Source organism: Vigna angularis, chromosome 6 (assembly GCF_016808095.1).
Source record: "Vigna angularis cultivar LongXiaoDou No.4 chromosome 6, ASM1680809v1, whole genome shotgun sequence".
In the NCBI taxonomy this organism is placed as follows: Eukaryota; Viridiplantae; Streptophyta; class Magnoliopsida; order Fabales; family Fabaceae; genus Vigna; species Vigna angularis.
Window position 1 is genome coordinate 7851904 of NC_068975.1, and position 10156 is coordinate 7862059.

The 10156-nt window shown below is 36.0% G+C and overlaps 1 protein-coding gene across 1 annotated transcript; it reads right to left on the reverse strand.

Annotated features, from left to right (window-relative positions):
• Positions 1 to 6719: 6719 nt before the first annotated feature.
• On the reverse strand, positions 6720 to 9487 carry LOC108341411 (spermidine hydroxycinnamoyl transferase). Its single transcript, XM_017579098.2, has 2 exons — positions 8353 to 9487; positions 6720 to 7036 (listed from the first exon to the last, which is right to left on the reverse strand). The coding sequence occupies exons 1-2, from the start codon at positions 9391 to 9393 to the stop codon at positions 6728 to 6730; spliced, it is 1350 nt and encodes a 449-aa protein (XP_017434587.1). The 5' UTR covers positions 9394 to 9487; the 3' UTR covers positions 6720 to 6727.
• Positions 9488 to 10156: the final 669 nt, after the last annotated feature.

Sequence of the window (10156 nt, forward strand, 5' to 3'; positions counted from 1 at the left end):
TTTTTTTAGTGTTGGGAGAAATAGGCTTGTGCACATGGCCTGGTCCAGCAAGGGACATTAGGAAACGTTGCTGGCTGGAAGGAAGGAGGTGCTTCACGGTCCTGCTGCTGGCACAAGCAAATTGAAGTGGTGTTACGGCCTACAATGGAAAAGGGTGCATCAATTGGAAAGAGAAGAGTCCAGCCTTCAAAAAGACAACAGGAGCAGCTTTGGATGCTCGATGATTGAATGGAGAAGGGCGTCCAACAAGCAGGTCCAGCAATGTGAAGAAGCAAGTCCAGCAGAGACTGTAGCTGGTCCAGAAGGAGGAAGCAGTCCAACAAGCAAAACCCGTGGAGCTGCACTTAAAAAGGGGAAGCAGCCGCCACTTAAAAGAAAAATTTTTCTTTCTTAGTTTGGGTTGTGAACCATGTTTACGATGTTGGATTTTGGATGAATGAGAAGGAGAAAGCTGGAGGTGTCACGGTTGGAGAGGAGCTCACGTGCAAGAAAAATAAGAAGTGGTGATTCTGTGGAGGATGGAAGGGAAGTAGCGCATTCAATTGGAGAATGTAGCTTCCCGTGTTGGTGTGCACGGTTTTTATTCCAACAGCTGCCACGTCCGAGCTCCAAGAGCTTTTAGTTTTTACTTCTTCAAGCATTTAATTTTAAGTGTTCTTCACGCATTAAGCTTTTCACTTGTCGCCTTCATTCTCGGTTTGTATTTAAATTTTTAGCTAAAAGTTGCATCTTCAATTAGTTCATACACTTTTGCTTTGAAGTTACATTCCACCAATGTGAATTTCTGTTTTAGCCTAAAGCATTTCATTTAATAGCATTGGATGCATCTTCTTTTTCCAGCTGAAATGAATTTGGTTTTCCACCTTATAATTTTGTTTATTGTTCAAGAATTTTGCTTAGTGATGTTTCGGTGATGGAATGGTAGATTCATTAGATTTAGGTGTATTTAATTTGGTCCACGCAAGCTGAAAGTGTAGCTTCTTTTATTCCAGCCGCAAGATGCATTTTCTTAATTATTAATTGTTTTCCAAGTGATTCACTCAATAAGCATTTAATTTTTTAACCAAGTGTTTTTATTTTTGTTATTTGTTGCATTTTACTGTTCATCAATTTTTTTCATTACTACGTTCTATGACTGTGTTTTATTGTTCATCTTGTTATCACATGTTGTTTCAATCTCGGTTCGCTTTTACTGATGTTTCTACTGTTGCGTTTAATGTTTAAGTTCATTTGGTGCATTTTAATTAAGCTGCTGTTATGTTTTCTTCGTGTTTACTGTTCGAGCGTTATGTTTTCAAATCCTGATTAATTCTGCATTTTCTGGTTTTGCTGTGTTTAGACAGTTCGGTCTCTGATTGGACCGTTAGACCTTACTGTTTTGACATTTACTTGAATGCTTTCAATTCTGTTATGTTTAATTTCATGTTTTAGTTTAGTTCAATTGCATTCACAATCTCTTCACCAAACCCCCCCACTACGTGTTTGACCTAAGCTTCGAACCACATTTGGTCCTTGAGAGACGACCTAGGAGTCACTTCCTAGTCTATACTACATTCTTAATGCACATCAAATTTGTATGGGCCGCAACAGACCCATCACTAGGTTGGTGAATATTTACTGAAGGATACTCAGAAGGTACACCTACTAAAGGGTGATGGTAAGATTTGCACCTACTGATGGGTGCTGGAGGATTTTGGGTCAGGCTTGTGACGTTAAACAAGTGCTACTTTGGAGGTAACCCAGTTGATTGAATGTATCTTTGTTTGTTTGTTTTGATTTTGTTCTAGTTGAATTAAAGGGATTGAATGTTTGAGTGATGTGAGAGACTAAATGCATTGGGTAAGTGAGAGGCGTTGGTAGAGGAGACCTAAGGCAAGCTAGGAAGAAGGAGACTTGGTGCCGCGAATGCCGCTCAGCGGTAATTACCGCTGAGTGTAAACGCTGCAGTTTTGCTGACTCGGCTTGTTTAAATTGGGCTCAGTGGGATTTGGCCCATTAGGTCATTCTTATACCCTAGGGTGCATCTTTACTGCCACTTTCAGATGTCTCTCCTCCCACACACTCTCAAGAACTCTCCAAAGAGTTCTCTACACTTTTTCCTTCTTCCCCCTTCAAAAAATCTCTCTTTAAACCACTTTTGCATCAAGTTTCCATCCAAGTTTGGGGTTTGGTCAAAGCACTGTTGTTTGGGGCTGATTTTTGCACATTCTTATAGCACTCTACACATATTCAACATCTTCACCCAAGTAAGTAGAAGCATTTTACATTCTAGTGTTTTTGGAAGCATGAATTGGTATGAACATGGTTGTTTAAGCATGATTCTTGAGAGATTTTGATTTTTATGCATGATTAGATGAATTGATCATTGTTTGGACTGATTAAATTGCTTGATTTAGGGCTGGAACTAGGAAGAATGCATGTGGGTGGAGATTAGAAGCACTTTTGGGTGATTTTGAAAAATCTGCAGAATCGCCGCTCAGCGAAAATTTCCTCTGAGCACGATTTCTGTAGAATGGTGTTTTGAATCTGTTTTGATGTTGGTTCTCTGCACAGGTTGCGCTGAGGGGTTCTGTTTGCCCTCAGCAGTGATAGGAAGGTTTTTAAGGAGTTGTTTGTTGTTAACTAATGCTTAACAATGTGTCTTTTGGTTTTTTGAATTGTGTTTGATGCAGGGATGCCCTCCTCATCAAGCAAAAGAATCGAGACTATAGCATCCAAGAGGAAGGATAAGGAACCAGAACGCTCTTATTCCAGTAAGTTCTTTTCCCGCAAACATTAGCATCATTTCAATATTGTCCAGAATATAAGGCTATTGATGGAAAGCAAGCTAGGTTGATACTTGATTTTGCTCCATAGTTTGAAGAAAAATTGGAGAACAGGAATTTGGAGAGACTAGCCACTTATCCTCCACTAACTAACATACCAGTGGTGAAAGAGTTTTACACCAATGCAAGGCGGTTGGGTGATCATCCCACTGGTGTTTTTGCAGTTGTGATTGTCGCAGAAACAGACCTGTTTTTTAAAAAATATATATATAATATGCCTCGGTTGTGATCATAATCGAGGCAAAAGGGCTGACGAAAAATAAAAAAAATAAAAACCTTCTACTGCCTCTCATCCCAAAACCGAGTCATAAAACTCCCCTATACTGCCTTGGTCGAAGGCAACCGAAGCATAAAGTCTGGCCAAAAAAAAGTAAGAAAACTTTCTACAAAGAAACGAGGGAAAAAATTACCTCTTAACCTACTCCTTTTTGTCTCGTCTGTATACATCTCGGTTGCAAAACCAATGCAAATAGGTGAAAATAACCACTACCATTTTCCTATGATAACATCCACTTTTCATATTCAATACACAATAATTATTCAGCACAAGATTAATCCACTAGTAAAAAAAGAGGATTTAAACTCGAACAATAGGCTTCGGTTTAGGAGCAACCGAAGCCTATCATGTTACCAATAAGGAGTATTGGTAAATCTTGAAAAAATTTGTTTTGATGATGCTACAAGAAGTTTTAGTTGAAGAAGATATTAGAATTAGTTAAAAGTAATTTATAGAAATTAAATGTAGTAGGAAATTCTTGTAAACCTTGTAAACTTGCATTTTTAACTGCAATAATCGATTATGGAATGACAATAATCGATTATCACAGAGTCATACAGGAATAATCGATTATCACATCATATAATCGATTATCACATTTTGAAAACCCTGTAACGAACTTGAATAATCGATTATCACTTACAATAATCGATTATTCGTGGCAGTTGAAACTTAACCTTAGATATTCAGAGCAACTGGCTATATAGTGGTTTTTCTGTGAAGATTAAATTAAGAAAAAGATAGTTGAACGAAAAGCTTTTGAGAATACAGTGTGATCTGAGGAAGTTCCAAAAGCTAGTTCATTGCATTGCCTGGTCTTGTGAATAGGAGAAGCTCGCACTTTGTGGGTCAAAGGTCGGAGCGGTTCTCTTCAAGTTGGCAAAGTTGTTGTTCTTCCGGTTCGTTCGTTCGAAGGAAGGTTTTATCTTTTTTTTCTGTTTCATTTACTCTATTGTAAACTTGTGAAACTAATTTTAGTGAAAACGTTAATCACTTTTGAATCGAACCAGGATAAAAATTGCTTGTGTGATTTTTTTCTATTCTCTATACTGATTACTGTTTTATGCACATCAACTGTTTGGAAATTGGTCTCTAAGAAAATTAAATTTCTAAAAAGGACCATCTTATTAAGAGTTTGACCGAACACGCCTTCCGCTTTATAAGTTATTCCGCTGCGCAACTCTATAACGGTACCGATTGTTCCAACATATCAGAACGCGGTGGCATTTTCGTAGTTTAGTCGAACTTTTTTACATCGGTTCAAGGGTAACCGAGGCATATACACCATATGACCTCGGTTAAAATTTCAACTAATGCCTAACACCCTGGAAAAATTCCTGCAGATTTAACTTTTGGCCTGATAGCCTTTTGAATCATGATCTACTGCCTCGGTTCATTGGGGACTCGAGACATATACACTGTATCACCTCGGTTAAAATTCCAACTGATGCCTTAATACTTGAAAATTTGCTTTTTGACCTCGGTTAAAATTCTGCCTTTGGGGACCCGAAGCTAGTTAATTGAATAATTTAGAAGCATGGGGAGAGATGGGCTCCGACACCAAAATAGTCAAGGTTCCCCTTCTTCACTGTGATTCTAGGGTTTAGACCATCCCTTGCAGGTTTCAATTTCTATATGGTGCTTTTCTCGTTGGAGGTTGAAGCATTGTGGTTTCGGTCATGGAGGCGTGACTTGGGATTTAGGATTTATCTATTTCTGGGTTTGGTTTGATTTTGCAGGTTGACGTTGCCTGATGATGATGAATGGAGGTTGAACGGGGTTGCGCCATGGAGACGAACATGGAGGTTGGCGGCGGCGCTAGGTGGTGATGAACAGAGCTTCGTGATGGTGCTTCAATGGAGGTTTCCGGTGAAGAAGATGAGTGCGGTGACTTTCGATTGGGGGTTTTCTGATTGCATGTCTGTGTTGATGGTGGTGGTGCGAATTAGCGTTTCATGACGGCGGCATTGGCGGTGAAGATGATCAACGGTGGTGCTAGGTTGCGGTGATGGCTAACGGGGGCGCATGGTAGGTTCGTTTTGGAAGGCTGCCGGTTGGCTATGATCATCAGGCACAATGAGAATCTTAAGAGACAAGAGAGAAACAAATATATACTTTTGGTGATTCAAAAGGGGATTTTCAAAACAGAGAAAAGATGCGAGTGAAAAGGCACTTCAGCAGCTTTATGGTCGTTTCTTCTACTGATTTCCAGATGGAGAATTTGCGGCTGATGTGTAGAATCACTAGTAATATTAATACGTATATGTTGTTCGGGAATCAAAGTTATGAAGTTAAGTAGTAATGTAGATTTTATAGTTGTGGTTGAGAACAAATATTAATATTGGAAGGTATCACCACCTGAGGAGAGGAAAACAAAGATGAACTTGGTCATCGTGTCTCACGGCCAAATGGAAATATGCTCGTCAATGAAAATATTCTCGTCAATGGAAATATTCATTTTGTTTACTTTATTGAATTAATAAAAGGTTATTGAAATCTAAGAGAAATGCGCATGAACAGGAGTGTTAAGAATCATGATCTTTTCACTTTTTACTATGGATATATACTTCATGTAATCTTCATCAGCTTTTTAATTTTTGATGAAGTATTGATTAGTTTCCATTTACTTTTGCAGGCTACTCAAAGATATGGAAGACCTATCAAATCAAATCAATATGTAGCAGGCTCAAGACCTAATACATCATTTGAGATGATGGACAAAGGCTTGATCTCAGATATTTAAAGAAAAGATTAAAAAGTAAAAAAAGTTTAAAAAAAAAACTAAAAAAGGCTTGATCACCGTTTGGAGCTAAGATATAGAAAGCGAAAAAGTAAAAAAAAAAAACGCTCTATTGTCTCAGTTCATAAGGAATCGAGACGAAAAATCCTTCAAAAACACAAAAAAAGAAAAAACTGTACTGCTTTTGTTACCTGTGAACCGAGACAAAATCCTACTCTTTTTGCCTCGATTCTGAACCGAGGCAAAAAGCGTACCCCTTTTTGCCTTGCTTATACATGCTTTAGTTTAGGAACCGTTACCTATAAACGAAAATAACCGCTATCATTTTCTTTGACTGCACTAGTGATCAGCCATAAAATGGATCATGGTCTATTGTCTCAGTTCATAAGGAATCGAGACGAAAAATCCTTCAAAAACACAAAAAAAGAAAAAATTGTACTGCTTTGGTTACTTGTGAACCGAGACAAAATCCTACTCTTTTTGCCTCGATTCTGAACCGAGGCAAAAAGCGTACCCCTTTTTGCCTTGCTTATACATGCTTTAATTTAGGAACCGTTACCTATAAACGAAAATAACCGCTATCATTTTCTTTGACTGCATTAGTGATCAGCCATAAAATGGATCATGGTCTTAAATAATACTTCAACTTAAACCAAGAATAATACAAACATAAACACGATTTCTCGATATAATATATCGAAACATCAACAACCGACTGAAATAATAAATAAACAGCACATTATATAGTCTTCTTCGATATATATATATATATATATATATATATATATATATATATATATATATATATATATATATATATATATATATATATATATATATATATATATATATATATATATATATATATATATATATATATATATATTATATATCATTATAGAAATAGTTCTCGAAAAGCTGAATATGTTCCATCTGAAAGTGTAGAAACAGAATAACAGAGCCATCACCATTTGGATCGTGGGTAATCAGTGCCCTCTCCTGTACAGTCCCACCTGCTAGACCAAAATACACAGGCTTTCCCCACCCAAAATCTGCTCCATGAATTGGCATACTCAGCCAACTTGTAATACGAAGGTTAGGATTCCCAACAAACACTGCATCCTTACCTTCATTTATTCCAAAGGACAAAGCCCTTGCTTTATCCATATCGTCTTGACTTCTAATGAGGTCAAACTGAAAAAAAAAAAAATTATCTGTAAAAAGTAACATGAGAAATTCAAATAATTAGTCAAAATATTCATGATTATACCTTCATTTTAGGATGTTTTTATGAATTGCATTAAAAGAACCAATAAAACCACTTAAATTTAACTTAATTATAATTTATAAAATTAAATAATATGCTTTGAAATGGTTTAATCAATTCATTGCATTTAAACATTTCAAAATAGCTAAATTTGGTTATTTTTCTTCCTAACTATGATGGAGTTCATTTACTTGATCAATTATACACTTTAGTTTAATATGTTTGAATCACTCTTAATTATGAAAAACGAATTGGATCATTCCTAATTTGATTCATCTATTTGTTTTTTTAATTAACAATTATCTTAAGTATTATGATAACCTTTGATAAACATGTTTCAAAGAAAAACATAAAAATGGGAGAAAAATCCGATAAAAAACATGAAAAAGGTATATATGTTATTGAAAAAGAAAATTTGACATACAGAACAGGTAAAGAGACTGCTATATAAAGCAGAAAAATGAGAGAAACAGAAAAGAAACTGAAAATCATTCTTAAGCATATCCAAGGACTGAATATCTATGGAAAATGGTGTGAGGAACCCAACACAGTCAAACAGGGAATGTAGATCTATTTTTAGAACAAGTTCAGGGTGCAGAGGAGTCAAGGATTAGATAAGGGAATGTACACTTTCCAACTTTAACCATTCATGATGATAGAGGTGCGGTAATTGGGGAATGTAAGGCCTCCTTTATAAATCTTATACCTAAAATCTTATACCGTCTTTATAAGATAATTAGTAAAGTATAATCAATTAGACGGAACAGAGTTGCGCAATATAATATATCTCACCCAAGTGTCTTGTGTATATTAGTATACATGTTCTTTTGTTGATATAAACAATGCTTAACTGTAAACAAGTTGTTTGAGCTCTATGAACATAACAAGAAAAATGGTAAACGTAGGGGGTGGGCAAAATATTCAATCCATGCCCGTTTTAGCTATAAGACGCAACAAGAGACGTTTAAAGCATCATGCAGAAATGAATTTTTTACGACATTCTGAGAACAGCAGAAAAACAAAAACAGAAATTTAAAGAGCTTAGATAACAATCTCGGATACATTCTTGGACCACGACCAAGATCCTAATTCTCCCCTTCACTCATTTATTCTGTTCATGCTATTTTATTTTAATTTATTTTTCACGGCAAAGTACGAAGAAAATACTGAAAAACTGTAAAAGAAATGTCAAAGAAATAGATATAAGATTAAAAGGGTACCAAAAAAAATTTGTCCCATGTACCTGTGATTTTATATACTCATATGTAAGTTCTTCAACTGCTTCTCTTATTTTCTGAGCTGCATGACCCAAAGAAGTTGATAAGATTTCTCCAGCGCGCGATGATGCAGTTTTTAAGACCAAAGCATTCCCAAAGTAATTCCTAGGGAGAGGTGGAATTACTCTATTGCGAATATCAGCATTGAACCGCAGCAGAGTTGGTTGATTCTCGTCTAATCTACGAGCCTTAGATGCACATCTCCATACATGTGCACCAATGGCCTCAAATCTGCTATAAGGTCTTGACCCTTCTGTTGATTTATCAGCATTGGCCTTGTTCTTCAACTTCCCCACTTGTTCTGCTGTCAGTTTCAACGACATGGCGCCTACCCTCTTGCTTTTCTCAAGAGTGGTGTCACTTCTTCCTAATATGAGAGGCAAAGACTTGAATTCTTGGTGATCAAAGCGTGGGGGTGATGGAGGGGCTGTGAATTTTAGCACAGTTCGATCCAGAAAGGGCATTTCATGAGGCTCTAATGTGTCTCCACGAGCCAACTTTGCCCATGAGTTAATGAACTGAATGGCAGCAACACCATCAGTCAAAGTATGAGATATAGCAACTCCAATGGAAAACGCTTCATCGCCAAGGAAACTCGTTACTTGCACTACTAACAAGGGAAGTTCCTCAATTGGGGTGTTTGTGTAATGAACTGTTGGAACCAAGTCCTTGGCGGACTCATCCATAAAATCACCATAATCATGCACTGTTTTTGTGGATTCTGCTTCAATCAACACCGCTCCTTTTGCATTACAATTCAGTTCCAACCTGCCATCTTCTTCTAACTTTCTCAATCTACCAGCCACTGGATAGTAGTAACACAAAATCTTGCTAAGAGAGTTTCTTATGCGTTCAATTAATGCGTTATGATTGTGCTTTGCATGGTAAACGTAGATGGTGGGTGTGTGGCTCTGACGCGCCACTTGGTCAGGATCAGACAGCCATTGAAAACCCTCTGGGGTTGGTTGATTTGGAACTACTGTGTAAGAAGCTTTGATGGTTACCATTTCTGAAATGTCTCTATTGCAGCACAAACAATTCAAAATGAAGTTATAAAATCATATACGTTCTGTTTCTTTCCTTTTATACAAAAGTTGTAAGACTTACCGCGATTGTTATCTTATATTGTTTGCAGTAGACCCTTATATATTTAACGAGAAAAATGTTTTTTTAACAACGGTTTTTTTTTTTACAAGTTTACCTAATAGTTTGTGATTGATTTAATATATTTAAACAAACTAATAAAATAATAACATATAATTTATTATTAAAAAATTGTTAGAAAAGTTTTTAACATATCGAAGTTCATATTTAACATTTGCGAATAAATTATTTAACGATGAAAATTATATTAAAATAAAAAATTCAAGAAAATGTACATCTAAATTTTTGTGGGTTATTATTTCTGTTTAGACCTCAGCCAAGTATAACTTTTAATGTAAATATGATAAACTAAAGTTTTTTTTGTTAGAGATAAATCTAACACGGACTCAAAAAAATCATTTAAACGAAACATATTTCATTATAATAACATAAAACATACTGATTATGGATATAGCGAAATTATTATAAAATTTCGTTTTACAATGTAGTAGGTGGCATTGGATGCGAGTTGGTTGATTTGAAATCAGTATGTAAGATGCTTTTATGATTACATATCTTGTCAGAGATTCTATCAGTAAACGGACCTTCTAAAAAAAGCATATATATTATACAAAAGGTGGTAGGACATTGGCATACCTTTTTAGAAAAATATTCTGTATAGATTTA

Excerpts from the sequence above, each read along its gene's own strand:
- LOC108341411 (XM_017579098.2), bottom strand. The coding sequence starts at position 9,393 with ATGGTAACCATCAAAGCTTCTTACACAGTAGTTCCAAATCAACCAACC. Across the intron at positions 7,037-8,352 it reads ATGAGTATATAAAATCACAG|TTTGACCTCATTAGAAGTCA; the intron begins GTACATGGGACA and ends TTTTTTTTTCAG.